This window comes from Dermacentor silvarum, chromosome 2, assembly GCF_013339745.2.
Source record: "Dermacentor silvarum isolate Dsil-2018 chromosome 2, BIME_Dsil_1.4, whole genome shotgun sequence".
Taxonomy (NCBI): domain Eukaryota; kingdom Metazoa; phylum Arthropoda; class Arachnida; order Ixodida; family Ixodidae; genus Dermacentor; species Dermacentor silvarum.
Genome location: NC_051155.1, coordinates 85,971,391 through 85,986,984, shown reverse-complemented (window position 1 = coordinate 85,986,984; position 15,594 = coordinate 85,971,391). Strand labels below are relative to the sequence as shown.

Below are 15,594 nucleotides of genomic sequence, written 5' to 3'. Positions count from 1 at the left end.
GTCCTTGTGTTTTATCCTACACTTGAGACGCACCTTGAGCGCGTCGCAGCTATCCTTGACGTCTTTCGCAAGGCTGGGCTCCAATTAAACTCGTCGAAGTGCTACTTCGGTCGCCGATAGATTACAGTGCTTGGCCATCTCGTCGATGCTTCCGGCGTAGAACTCGACCCGGAGAAGGTTCGAGGAGTAACGGATTTTCCTGTACCTCAGTCTGTCAAAGACGTTCAGAGTTTTGTGGGGCTCTGTTTTCATTTTAGGCGGTTCGTGAAAGATTTCGCAGCAATCGCTCGACCGCTCACTGAACTTCTGAAGAAAGACGTGGCTTTTACGTGGGGTTCCCCTCAGGCTGCCACGTTTTTACGCCTTATCAAGATGCTCACCAATCCATCTGTCTTGGCCCACTTTGACCTAACCGAGAGCTCTGAACCGATGCCAGTGGTTATGGGATCGGCGCCGTCTTAGCGCAACGCCAACATGGACACGACCGTGTTATAGCCTACGCTAGCCAGCTCCTGACAACTGCAGAGCTCAACTATTCAATTACCGAGCGCGAAAATCTTGCTCTCGTCTTGGCTGTTTCAAAGTTGCGCCCATATTTATATGGCAAGCCCTTCTCACTAATCACAGACCATCATGCGCTCGGTTGGCATTCGTCGTTCAAGGATCCTACTGGCCGGCTCAGTCATTGGGCCCTCCGACTACAGGACTATCCCTACACAATGACTTACAAGTCGGGACGCCAACACCAAGACGCAGACTGCCTCTCTCGCTACCCAGTCAAAGACCCGACCTCTACCTCGTATACTGACACCGACGCCTGCGTTCTCTCTCTTTTTCCACTGCTTCACGTCGCCGATGAGCAGCCCATGATCAGTCCTTGGGTATCACCATTGACCACATGGAATCGTCACTTGCCGACAATTCCCTTCGCTTATTCATGCTTCAAGATGGCCTACTCTACCGCCACAACGTTCACCCCGACGGCCCTGCATTACTCCTTGTGATCCCTAAGCACCTTCGCTCGGCCGTTCTCCAAGAAATTCAGGACCTCCCCACTGCCGGACACCTCGTTGTGTCACGTACATACAGCCAGATCCGCCGACGCTTCTTTTGGCCAGGGCTTGCTTGCTCCGATCGAAGTTACGTATCAGCATGTGAGAAATGCCAACGACGCAAGACACTATCGACGCTCCCTGCCGGGTTCCTTCAACCACTCGACATTCCTGCGGAGCTATTCTTTTGGGTTGGTTTGGACTTAATTGGCCCTTTTCCTCTATCTACCTCTGGGAAGAGGTGGATCGCTGTGGCCACGGATTGCGCCACGCGCTACGTCATCTACCGAGTGCTTCCTAAAAGCTGCGCCACAGATCTCGCCGATTTTCTTCTACGCGACGTGATTTTATTACATGGAGCTCCACGACAACTTCTTACAGACCGTGGCCGGACATTTCTGTCAAAGGTTCATGTCAAAAATTGTCCGTGACTACCTTCTGAACTCCCAACAGAGTCGAAGGCGGTTGTACCACCAGTGACACCGAGACGTGCACTTCCCGCCTGGTTTTTTGGTGCTTCTATGGTCTCCATCGCGTCAGGTTAGCCTGTCTGAAAAACTGTCTTGCTACACAGGCCCATACCGAGTGCTTCGTGTCGTGACTCCCGTCAACTACGAGATCGCCCCTGACGCCCCATCTGCTTCCCAGTCCAGTGATATCGTGCACGTTACATGAATGAAGCAGTTTCACCCTCCCAGTGACATTTAGATGCTCCGAGACGTCGCTGCTGCGGCCGGGCGATTATGCTACACGCGTGTTGTATTTGATTGTTTGAACAAGGCGCGCGGGCGCCATCACTCAAGAAAAGACGAGGAAGAACGAACTGGGCTCGCGCTGTGAATCCAACCGGTCAGCGCCGCAACCGTTGTTGTAAATATAATCTGTAAATAACTGCTCGTCTAATTGGCTCCTCCTTCGCGTAATAATATTATATAGTTATGCAGCGTTGATTTGTCTCTTCATTGCGAAGAAAAAATGCTGGTACGTCCATTTTTCGGACGCAAATCGCGACGTTAATATGACTACCAACATCTCTAATGGTGAGTGTGTAATTGGTGATTATGGTTTACGCGTCATGATGATTATTACGATGAATATTGTGATGTTCATACTGATGAGATTAACGAGACAGAGTTGGGATATGTACATGCGCAGAGTTAATTAAGGAGGTTGATGATGCACGTTGAGGCGACGGGCTTTTCTCTCGTGCTTCCCTCTGAACATATTGCGCCGCTTTGCAGCGCCACCGCTAAGTCCTTCAATGCTCCAACAAGTCCTTCAATGCTCCAACACCCAATGCTCCAACAATTAGGCCACGATCGCACGTATACACATCTCATGCTAAAGCCGATGAGCCCTTTGAAACAGTCAGCGCACGCGTCCCGTGCTAGTTTCTCATGTTCTTTCCTCGTGACATATACCACGCTTTGAAATGCCGTGTCAGCCTGCACCCTCTCCTTAACCCCATGGTGTCCCGGATCGTCACACATTCGCAGTACTTTCCTTGTAGTAGTTACCACAACGTAGAAACTATGCGACGCTGTACCGCCTTCACAGGTGAGTCCTGGTCAAACAGGTTTGAACATTACATCGCCGGAGTGCATATGCCATCGCGGTTTTAACATAATCTACAAGACACCATTACAGCTACGTGCAATTCTACAACACATAAACTACAGAAGATTTTATATTCTATTCATTGGCGCCGCTACCTTGGGCTGTTACACGAACGATTTCTTAGTTTTATGAGAAGTTAAGCCACGTAACATGGTGATGAAACGTTGAACGCATCTATAGAACTGTTTCGGTGCTTGCGAATCGACTGTAGTAAAGTTCGTTGTTAAAGACAGAAAACAGAAGCGTTGTCAGCCCAATATGGCGGCATTTAAGCGCTTCCTTAAAATGGTGTATAAGAACGTAAAAGTACGTGATTCTTTCGCTTACTCTCATTCAGCACTTAGGTAGAACCCAACAATCACGATGTTCCAAGGTCGCGTCAAAAGGCCGGAATAGAAATCATGCTGTCGGCGTCCCACGAACGTCTTCACCATCGTCTTCTTGCTGCTGTCACACGCACGCTAGTGCCAGACGCATAGCCGTTCGTCTGACACAAACCCGTTGCACCACATGGTCACACATTGTGTAATGTCAAGCGATGCTCGGTAGCCAACTGCCATCAAATGCTTCTGATAAGAATGATTTACACAGGTACACGGGATCTGCTCCATTTTCTTCTATCACCTTTTTACCTTATCATTCAATTAGGCATAGTTCAATGCTCTGACTGCACGTTTAATAATCCTTTTAGTAAGCTGAGTGCGTGTCATGACGCGTGTATACTAACGGAACGTATGATAATCGTTAAACACATGTACGTAGAGTAAGTCAGCCGTTGCACACTGATACAAGAATTGCTGGCATGCAGATTTTTCGTCCGCACTTATGGCGAACTTGTTTCTACGACGTGCGGCACGTTTTAAGGAAAAAAAGAACACGAATGACAAAATATTTTTATTTCGAATAGTTGACGCGATTGCACACGTAATCTTGAATTTTGCGACCAGAAGAAAGTTTTGGAGAACCGAACATGGTCAGCAGCTCGACGAACGGATGCTTGTGGCGTCTAGAAGAGCGTGTCTCTAACCCACTTTAAGGTAAACATCAGAGTAGCGGGATCCTCCGGGAATATCTTGTGTTTTCTCGCACATTCCTGCGATGGAAAAAAATCGCCTTTGCTGTTCAACCCTTCCAACGGTTTTAATTTTTATGAGAGACCAAAAGGAGAAATCTGGCTTTTCAAGTAAAAACACGACACAATAATGACGATGACGACAGCGGTCCTCATTGACGCACCGAAACAGATGGACGCGTGGATAATGCAAACACAGTTTCAAACTGTGAAAAGCTGTCGCAGTCAACAAGAGAAAGGCAGACTTGATAAATCAGTGCGAAAGCCCGTCGCTATACCATGTACTGTGGAGTAAAGTATAGAGGTAATTACAGACCATAGAAAGCCACTCTAGATACTGCTATATAGACAGACTGGACAGTCAACTCTTATTACAAAGCAGAATCCTCGTTTATGATTGAAATCGTCCTCTCGATCAGCAAGAAATTGTGGTTATATAGAACAAAGTAAATATACCTGCTAGCGACGCTTCCATACAAGCCCATAGGTTGGCGGTATATCGACGGTTCAGGTGGCTTAGAGTCATCTGTGCGAGGAGGGAACACTTCCGGCGGAAGAAAAATAATGTGACGGGATATCCGCTAAAAACTGAAGTGACGTCATTTTTTTCTGAAAGGCGAGAAATTTATTTTCCGAGGCATGCCATATTAGAGCTGTACATTCAACTTCCCCGCCATTCGACTTGATGGGAGTTCCGAGCTGTCAGCGCGGAAAGCGCTGCAGGAAAAGGCCAGCCGTACGGGTGTCGAAATCGCATCCCTGCACAGAACATACTTTTTTGGAGGCCGCCAAACGCTTTGGGCGTAGAGTGATCGTCCTTTCGTTGAGCAAGAAGTACGTGGGCCAGCTCTGTCGCACGAAAACAACTAAAGTAAACAATTATCTGGCGGTCGCAAATAACCAAGTTTGACTGAACAGGTTAAGAAACAATGAAACTGCCCGCGTCACCAAATTGAGACAAACGTCGACAAGCAAAACAACACAACATGTGAGGGGGCCGTATTGTAACAGGTGAACTTTACGAGAGCGACTTTCTCCACACTTCAAGAGCTGCATTGCCTTGCAACTGATAGCGGCGTCAACGCCCGCCCAGTATCGGTGGGCGTTCTTACGGCGTGCGCTGAAAAAAGCTATTCATTGATAATGATGGTATGGTATGATAAAACTTTATTAAGGTCCCTCGGAACGCGCGTCAGCACGTAGCGGGCCGCTCCGACGTCGGTACAGAAAGGCCGAGCCCCTCTGCTGCTTCGCGGGCCCGATGCACAGCCCATAGCTGTGCTTCAAGATCGGGGCTGCTTAGGGCAGCCTCCCATTTGGACGACGTGACACCGTCACAGTCGCGTAACGCCGGGCACCGCCAGAGCATATGTTCCAAGTCAGCTAGGTTTGAGCATAGCTCGCAAACATTGGTCGATTGTATCTCTGGATAGACTCTGTGTAACTGTGCGGGGATAGGGTATGCCCCGACCTGGAGTAATCGCAGTGTTAACGCCTGGGGTCTGCCTAGTTTCCTATGTGGCGGAGGATATCGTCCTCATCCCATGTAAAAATGGTAAGTTCGTTATAAGAGGAGGGAGGGTCCCGATTGTTCATAACCTCAGTGCCGCACCACCCGGTAGCTAAGCTGTCAACGACTCCTTGCGCAGCTCTGTGGGCTGACTCGTTGAGGTTGGGCGATCATATGGTTGGGAACCAGAGGATCGTGTGCGACTTGATGTCCTTGTCCCGCAGAATTTGCAGGACCTGCTCCGAAACGGTGCCCTAGGCGAAAGCCCGGACAGCCGTCCGCGAGTCGCTGTAGATCGTGGTCCTTCTGCCGTGCAGCAGGGTCAAGGCTATGACCATCAGCTCCGCCACCTCGGCCGCCTTCGTTCGAACAGTCGCAGAGTTCGTGATTTTCCCATCGTGATCGATATGCCCGCGGCTATGAACGCCAGCCCGTCGGGGTACGGGGCAACATCAACAAAACAGCAATCCCGAGCCTGTTCCCGAGCCTTGTCCAGGAGAGCCTTGGCCCTATAGCTCGTCTCCGACCAAAGTTGTGTTCGGGATGAACGTTGCGTGGAATTGGAGCGAAGACAATGCGTGCCCGCTGTTCCCGAGGGAAATCGCAGAAGCGTGACTCGATTTCCGGCAGAGGAATTAACCCTCAGCTCCCGCAGGTTGCTCCTACCCGCTTGGGTGGTGGACACCCTGGCGTACTGCGCCCTTTCCTGCGCTTCCGCAATCTCTTCCAGCGTGTTGTGCATGTTGAGACACATCAGTTTCTCCGAGCTTGTGTACATGGGGAGGCCGAGGGCCCTCTCGATAGTCTTCCTGATCAACGTGTTGAGCTTGTCCCTCTCCGACCTTTGCCAATTGTGCACGGCCGCTACGTAGGTAAAATGACACATCCCAAAGTCATGCACCAGTCTCACAAGATTGCCCTCTCCAAGACCCTGCTGCCGGTTGGCAACTCTCCATATGAGTATGATGGCATTGTCCATTTTCTTGGCTAGTTTAGACTCCGTCTGGTTATTGAAGCCGTTCGAACCGATCGTCATACATGGACCCGGAGGGAGTCCACCCTGGGGATGACACCGTCCTCACTTGTCCGTAGAGTGATGTCGACGTCCTGTACAGAATTCCAACCCTTCGGTTTGGGCCCCCTTCGCCTGGCATGTAAATAAGGAGTTCTGATTTCCGAGGGGAACAGCGAAGGCCGGTCGGCTTAAGATATTCTTCCGTGATCTCGATGGCTTCCTGCAACGCCATCTCCACCCGTCCGTCACTGCCTCCGGAAACCGAATCGTGACGTCGTCTGCATAGATTGTGTGAATAATACCCTCGACTTCGAAGAGTCTCCTCAACAGACCGATCATGGTAAGGTTAAACAGGGTCGGGGATATGACAGACCCCTCTAGCTTCCCTCTGTAACCCAGTCTAACCGAGTACGAAACGAGGTCTCCCGCCCTGAGAGTGGCTTCTCTGTCAGCAAGGAATGATCGTGTGTAGTCGTGGAAGTGCTTGCTCAACCCGAGGCTAGATGTCTGGCTCAAGACAAAGGAGCGCAAGACGCTATCAAAGGCCTTCTCCAGGTCTAATCCAATTATGGCTCTCGTGTCCCGCGTGTTACGGTCAATGACTTGATATTTGATTAGCTTCATGGCATTCTGCGTTAACAGTCCTGCCATAAAGCCTATCATATTGTATGGGTAAATATCTCGGTCTTCCAAGTATCGCGAGACCCTGTTTAAGATTGCATGTTCGGCCACCTTGCGACTTCATTAATTTTTCGTACCTAATGCAATTTTCACACTGTACTTTGTAATTGTATTGTGAAAGGTTTATGAATTGTGCTTCATTATTATTATGCTTTATTATTATTATTATTTCGTTATTATTGGGTACTTGATAAAGCCCACTGGACCTTTATTGAAGCCAAAGACTATGCAAGTCCTTAAATATATGCTATAAGTTGCAACTTAAGACAAGTTTTATACATGACGGCTAAGTCTGCCGAATACACAGCGGCCACTCAAATTAGCATTTTATTCGTCATTATTTTTTGGGGGGAGGTGTTTTTGCTATTCACGAGCGTGACAAATGATTTTGGCAGGTAATAGGGAATCACTTTGGTACCGCTTTGCTTGATACGGTGCTACCATAGTAATTGATTAAATATAAACACATGCTATTTTACGATGGATGAAGGAGTACACATGTAGAACATTCAGCACTTCCTTCAATGGAGGTGGAAACATTCAACATGACGGTGGCCTATCATTGGACGACAGCCGAATCTGACGACACATTATAATTTGGTTGCGTGTGTTGCCCATTGATATGTTTGTTGGGAGTTTTTAACCTATCATGTGATGGGGCAGACCTTTGATTTCGGAATAAGGGTTGCGTTATCTATAGGTCAGCTCGTATAGTTATGGAATATACTATATTCACCGTCTTTGTCAGTTTTTGTTTCCTCCCGCTTTACAAATTGCCATATGTCATGCATAAAAGATGTCGAATTATAAATATATTCATAAATTATAGAATGACTTTTCATGTGTATAGGTACACTGTAACATTTTTCGCTATGTGTTACGTGCTAACACAAGAGCATTACCTTTCGGCCAGCAGCAATAAAGAAACTGGGAGAAAAATGCCAATGTTGATCTGATCGTTATTCATTCTTTATACCTGCAACGACCTCTGATTTTGTTACAGCGAAGCTCTAAATAGATAGGCTTTCAAGCCTATCTATTTGAAGCCATTTTTTAACTCGGTAGCCATTTTTCAAAATGAAGCCGTTTTTCAACTCGGCAAGCAAAAATTCAGGACCGTAATTTCATCTAAAATGGCTTCATTCTAAGCAAAACCTGATGCGTCTCATCAGTTCAATATGCATTTTGAGAAAATTGGTTATCAATAGACACTATTTTCAAGATTGGTAGACTCCCTCGTAGATAATACAGTATTCTCAAAGGTTTACCGCTGTGCGGCCGGGTCGACCATGTCTACGGTCACAACTACCTGTCTTTGTCATTGTTCCAAGCTCGTGCGTGCCTAGTTTCCTTCCACTCTCCCGGGGTGGCGGCACCGTCGTGCATGGTCGGCAAGTCAAGCTACCGTTCTCCATTTTCAATTTCACTTCTGCTCTCTCGTCGTAATGGAGAGGCCGCGTCTAGTGCGCACTCGCGAGGAGCAGCGCGCCTACGAAGAGCGACGGCGAGAACAGATGCGAGAATGCAATCGGCGGCGGCGGGTGGCGAACACCGATGATGATCGTTCCCGAGAAGCCAGCCGCAAGCGGCTCGCCGTGCAAGACGGCGCAGATTGTGTGCTCTGCGTCGTTTGCTGAACAGCTTCGCTGGTCACTAACCTTCATAGAGTGGAATGAATCATGATTTTACAGCGTAAGCTCTTATGGGCTCATTCCAATAGCCGTTTCTGGTCGCGATAATGCCGCCGCCGCCCCGTAGCAGCTATCGCGAGAAATGCGAAAAAAGTACCCGCTCTCCGCCGGGATCGAACCCAGGCCCACTGCTGGGGAGTCGGATACTTTGCACTGAGCCACGCAAGCGCTTGCTATCAGGTAGAAGCAACATTCGCTTTATGCGCACTCCGCGCCTGCGCAACGACCAGAGCCTCCGCCAGTATGGTGGCGCCATCTAGTTAACGTACCTGCAACCGCCGCGTGCGACGAGGTGCGATTAAGACGCGATGCGATTAAGACGAGGCGCGCAATTAACGCTATCCCGATGTTAGATGTGCGCCACGTATTCTGGGTACCTCTTCGGTACAGGTTATGGCGTCTCCTCGCAAGGGACGAACCACTGCTGAAGAAGCGAATCGTAGAGCTACGTGCGCGGCTACAACCAGGCATCATCGGGCCCAGCAGACTGCTGTGCAGAGAGTATTACAAGCTGCAGTTCGCCGTCGACGCCGGGCGGACAGTTCTGATCGTTCTCGTCAAAATCGAGGCGAAGACACTTTGCAGCGAAGACTTTGTTGTGCGTGGTGCCGAAGTTGGAGCTACTCTTGCGCCGCTCAACCAGCTTACGCTGTGACTGTGCTGCGTGTGCCGCGAAGGCCTGTGACTTCTTGTTCTCGCAAGCGACAAATATCTTGCAGGAATATTGGTAAAGACAATCATATGTGGTTTGAGAACAAGCAATTCTTTCTAGCATACACAAAGGCCCGGCCTACTTTATATTGCCTCCACGCATTCATTTTTATGTTGCCCGCCGTGTTGGCTTAGCTGTTATGGCATTGCGCTGCTAAGCCCGAGGTGCTGCATTTATGAAAGTGCGCTGGTCGCTAATGGGCTCGGATGATATCGCTGGCGTCATCAATCCCGCATGTTTCCTTCAGCTTGATCTATCTAGAGCCACATATCAGTACGAACTAGCCGGTTTGCACTGAGTTTATACAGGCGCATATGATATCACCTAAAATAAATTTCTAGACGGTTCTTTGTACGCATCGCCGTACAGTTTAAATGCATTTCCGCCTGACACAATTATTTTGTCTATTCACGTCATGTAAGCCTATAAACGTCTTTCTTTTTTTAACGGCGTTACAACTGCATCAACGAGTTGTACTTCTCCTTTACACATTGACATTACAACGTTTGAGACATCAAGGCAGCACTTTCACGAGTTTCTGACAGTAGTTTTTTCTCGTATTTTGGGAAACAATAGAAGTCCTTCTCCAAATTTTAAAAACGGGCTAGAGTGCATAAACAATGAAGAAATGCGGGTCGTTACCAGGATTCCACGATGCGCACCAATCCCGACCCTTCAGGAAGAGACGCAACTAAACAACAATAACGAGTTGATCCATCAACGCTGTCAATCCAGGGCTCGGAAACCATCCTTTCTGCAACCTGCTGCTAACTTAGAGGCATACATGGGCAGTCTGTTTTCTATCTCGTCACCTTCGGTAGAAACCTTTCCACCCTTTGGTCACCAGCAACGCACAGACAACAAATCAATTAGCCGCCTCCAAAATCCACTCTCTTGTCCATAGGGTGCCTTCAGATGCCACAGAAGCAGATGCCGCACTCCCAACAGGCTCACTGGTGGCCTATACCGACGCAATCTGCAGGGACAAGCAAGTGGTTACGTCCCCCGCAAAGCCTGGTCACCCCATCATAAGTGCCAATTATGTGTACACGAAGAAGGGAAACAGAAGCGCCCGATTTTCTTTAGTCATATCATAAGAAGCCAACGAAGAAAGACTCCAAGGAGAGCATAGGAGAAATTGTAATTGATTGAAATAAATAAATGATAAATTAATGGAAATGAAAGTGGATGAAAAAACAAGTAGCCGTAGTTGAGCCACGACACCACGTCGTTGCATCACGCGTGCGATGCTGTTACAAATTGAGCTACGGTGGATCCGTTTTCCCTAAAACTTTTCAGGGTATTTATGTTTATCTACTAGAACTAACCCTGGGAGTGTTAGCCTGCGCCGCCACTCACAAGCCTTGGCAGCGCATGTGGGACATCCTTTCTGCCGCAGGCGTCACATGTACAGGGTCGTCCACTCTTAGTACGCACACGGTGCCGCGTGGCCGCGCTCCGCGTAGCGCCAGCGCACATGGCGCGGCCGCGCATCGAAGCTAAGCGGCGCAAGCGCACAGGGGCTTGGAGGCGGGGCTTCGTGTCGTCTGCTAAAGCGCGCGAGCGAGCGGTGTTTGTGCCGCCTGTTGTCTGCTAAAGCACAGCGCGCTCGCGCACTTTAGCAGACGACACGAAGCACCGCCTCCAAGCCCCTGTGCGCCTATCAAAAAATGCCCTATCAAGGTTATTGTACAGTAGCATACAATAATTTCTCGTGTCTACTTTACACTACGGCAGTATGTATTTATTCTGTATCATCATCATTATCATTCTCATCATCATCATCAGCCTATATTTATGTCCACTGCAGGACGAAGGCCTTTCCCTGCGATCTCCAATTACCCCTGTCTTGCGCTAGCGTATTCCAACTTGCGCCTGCGAATTTCCTAACCTCATCATCCCACCTGACTTTCTGCCGTCCTCGACTGCGCTTCCCTTCTCTTGGTATCCAGTCTGTAACCCTAATGGTCCACCGGTTATCAATCCTACGTATTACATGGCCTGCCCAGCTTCATTTCTTCCGCTTAATGTCAACTAGAATATCGTCTACCCCCGTTTGTTCTCTGATCCACACCGCTCTCTTCCTGTCTCTTAACGTTACTCCTAAGATTTTTCGTTCCATTGCTCTTTGTGCGGTCCTTAACTTGTTCTCGAGCTTCTTTGTTAACCTCCAAGTTTCTGCCCCGTATGTTAGCACCGGTAGAATGCAATGATTGTACACTTTTCTTTTCAACGACAGTGGTAAGCTCCCAGTCAGGATTTGGCAATGCCTGCCGTATGCACTCCAACCCAATTTTATTCTTCTGTAAATTTCTTTCTCATGATCAGGGTCCCCTGTGAGTAATTGACCTAGATAAACATATTCCTTTACAGATTCTAGAGGCTGACGGGCGATCCTGAATTCTTGTTTCCTTGCCAGGCTATTGAACATTATCTTTGTCTTCTGCATATTCATCTTCAACCCAATTCTTGCACTTTCTCGATGAAGGTCCTCAATCATTTGTTGTAATTCCTCTCCATTGTTGCTCAATAGGACAATGTCATCTGCAAACCGAAGGTTGCTGAGATATTCGCCATCGATCCTCACTCCTAATCCTTCCCAGTCTAAGAGCTTGAATACTTCTTCTAAGCATGCAGTGAATAGCATTGGAGAGATTGTGTCTCCTTGCCTGACCCCTTTCTTGATAGGTATCTTTCTACTTTTCTTGTGGAGAACCAAGGTAGCTGTGGAATCCTTGTAGATATTTGCCAAGATATTCACGTATGCCTCCTCCACTCCTTGATTACGCAATGCCTCTATGACTGCTGATATCTCTACTGAATCGAATGCCTTTTCATAATCTATGAAAGCCATATAGAGAGGTTGATTATACTCCGCAGATTTCTCGATTACCTGATTGATGGCATGGATATGGTCCATCGTAGAATACCCCTTCCTGAAGCCAGCCTGTTCTCTTGGTTGACTGAAGTCAAGTGTTGTCCTGATTCTATTGGAAATTATCTTGGTGAATATTTTATACAATACTGAAAGCAAGCTAATGGGTCTGTAATTCTTCAATTCTTTAACGTCTCCCTTCTTATGGATAAGTATAATGTTGGCGTTCTTCCAGCTCTCTGGTACACTTGAAGTGGTGAGGCATTGCGTATAAAGGGCCGCAAGCTTTTCAAGCATGATATCTCCTCCATCTTTGATTAAATCTACTGTTATTCCATCTTCTCCAGGCGCTTTTCCCCAGGTCATATCTTTCAAGGCCCTTCTAACTTCATCGCTAGCTATAGAAGGAGCTTCTGTATCCGGTTCATCACTATTTCGAATGGAAGAAGCTTGGCTGTTTTGGCTACTGTACAGGTCAGTATAGAATTCTTCTGCTGCTTTTACTATGTCATCGAAATTGCTGATGATATTACCATGCTTATCTTTCAGTGCATACATCTTGCCTTGTCCTATGCCTAGTTTTCTTCTTACTGATTTCATGCTGCGTCCATATTTTACGGCTTCCTCAATTTTTCCCATGTTATAATTTCGAATATCCCTTACTTTCTTCTTGTTGATCAGTTTTGACAGTTCAGCGAATTCTATCTGATCTCTTGAGTTGGACACTTTCATGTTTTGCCGTTTCTTTATTAGGTCCTTTGTTTCTTGGGAGAGCTTCCCTACAGGTTGCTTTGGTGCCTTACCTCCCACTTCAATTGCTGCTTCTGAGATCAGCCTAGTTACGGTTTCATTCATTAGCTCTATGTTATCTTCATCTTCCTGTTCTAAAGCTGCATATTTGTTTGCGAGCACCAGCCTGAATTGGTCTGCTTTTACCCTGACTGCCTCTAGGTTGGCCTGTTTCCTCTTGACTAATTTCACTCTCTCTCTCTTCAAATTGAGAGAAATCCTAGACCTCACTAACCTATGGTCACTGCACTTAACCTTACCTAACACTTCTACATCCTGCACTATGCTTGGATCGGCAGAGAGTATGAAATCTATTTCATTCCTTGTTTCTCCATTAGGGCTTTTCCAGGTCCACTTCCTGTTGCTGCGCTTCCTGAAGAAGGTATTCATTATTCGGAGCCTATTCCTTTCCGCGAATTCTACTAACATCTCTCCTCTTGCATTCCTAGAATCGATGCCGTAGTTGCCAATGGCTTGCTCACCAACCTGCTTTTTCCCCACTTTTGCTAAGCGTATCACTCGCGTAATGCGAAGACACGGGAACATGCCCCAGCGGCGGCCACTTGTTTTAAAGCGATAACTCTACTACTCGATTTACAATCCCAGAGAACACCTGGTTCCGTAAATCTGATCTTCAAGCTCAGTCAAGGTCAAACAGGGACTTAGCTCGCCACTACCGGCAGCTGCCACTACGCTGCGTGGGCGCCCATATCTTGAAAGCGATCTGCGATGTGGACAAGGTGCGCGGTCGCGCGAGCCTCATCTTCAAAGCGATCTGCGATGTGTACAAAGTGTGCCGAGTGCTGAAAGCTTCGTATGCGCTTCGCTTTCGACGCTTAGTTCGCGTTGAATCGAGACGCAGCATGAAGGTAGATTAGCTCGCTGCTGTCGACGCACCGATCAACGTCTGTGTATTGTCTAGTGGTTCAATTGTAGGTGCGGCAGTTGGTGCGACAAAGCAAGCAAAACCGAGCTATTGCTCGGAAAACTTGGTTCAACCGCGTTCAACCACGGCAAGTTTTTTTCAACCACTTTCATGTCCATTAATATATAATTTCTTTATTTAAATTACTAAGTACAAGTAATTTTTCCAATGCTCTCCTTGGTGTCTTTGTTGTTTGGCTTGTTATGATATGACTAATAAAAATCGGGCCCCTCTTTTTCTCTTCTTCTCGTTCATTACAAAGCGAGGGTCTTGAATCTGGCATCATTGATGCCTTCAGGTAGCACGTGTTGACCAGTTGCCTTCAACCAAAATGTTCAAGTACACGTGACACCTGCGGCAGAAAAGATGTTCCACATTCGCCGCCAATGCTTGTGTGTGGCGGCGCTAGCTAACACTCACAGGGTTAGGTCTAGAAGATAAACATAGACACCCTAAAACGTGGATGGGAAAACGGCTCCGCGTTAGCTCAAATGGTAAGAGCACCGCATGCGTGATTCGAAGACGTGGTTTCGTTCCCCGCCTTCGGCCAGTTGTTTTTTCATGCACTTTCATTTCCATTAATTTATAATTTTTGTATTTCACTTATTATGTACAAATATATCGCCTATGCTTTCCTTGGTGGCCATTTTGGTTGGTTCTTAAATTATGTATACAGTCTGAAAACTCCGGTCCCATAAGTCAGTGTTGAAATTCTGGCCCTACGACACGCAACAAACTAGGCGACAGCTGCTTTCCTGTCACCGAAATCGGTTAATAAAATACGCACACACTGCATTTCAGCCATAAAGATTCGGGAAGTATAGAGTACCCACGCTTTGGAAGACGTAATACACCGCATGAACGTACCCTGACAGCTTCGGATACAGTGGATTCCACAGAAGAATATTTCTGCACACATATAATCAGACACCGCTCCCCACAGTGGGTTACCATCTACTTTAGACAAACCTTTCTCAAGTGACGCCAAGGGCGATTTCCACTCCTTTTCTCCGCCGCACCACACGAGATTTTTATTCCCACTGTGTGATTGATATCTCACCGAGGGCTTTACCTGCCAGGAGGAAGTGGTGTTAGGGAGTCTGTGTGAGGGAGTCTGTGTGTCTGTGCGGCCTTACCCCATCGGTCTCCTATGCCTCACCACAACATTTTCGTGGACCATTTGGGCATACCTGCTCTAATTTCTCAGCTTCAGCTTCTGCGGCTACAATCAAACACATATTTGGACATGCTCTGCCCTGACCCAGATCCCGTGGACCTACCTGAAAACAGTGGACCTTCATCCACGAGACTACGCCATTGGCTCCATTGAAGCAACGATAAAGCATATGGATGTACATTCCCGAAAGCGGCCTTTGAAGCAACTATCAAGCGTACGGATGTACATTCCCGAAAGCGGCCTACATTGATATATTTAATGTTTATGCCATTGGGTGAACTTACGAAATAAAAAAAAGTTGCAGTTTCACCGGAAAGGCGATGTATTAATCACAATAGCAAATTGTTAGACAACTACACGAACTAAAGTTAGGAGTTTTATAAGCTGGACAAACTGGTTTACAAATTTTCTAACTAAATTAATACTTACGTTTGCGCGTGCGCACAGCCAAACATGAACACTTCTCACTCGATGACGG

General features: G+C 47.5%; 1 protein-coding gene across 1 annotated transcript in view; it reads right to left on the bottom strand.

Annotated features, from left to right (window-relative positions):
- Nucleotides 1-3,556: 3,556 nt before the first annotated feature.
- LOC119441586 (uncharacterized) overlaps nucleotides 3,557-15,594 on the bottom strand; it is a 31,517-nt gene continuing 19,479 nt past the window's right edge. The window contains exon 6 of the mRNA XM_037706196.2: nucleotides 3,557-3,762. Coding sequence (XP_037562124.2) covers nucleotides 3,676-3,762 — 87 coding nt within the window. The 3' untranslated portion in view covers nucleotides 3,557-3,675. The remainder of the gene's footprint in view (nucleotides 3,763-15,594) is intronic.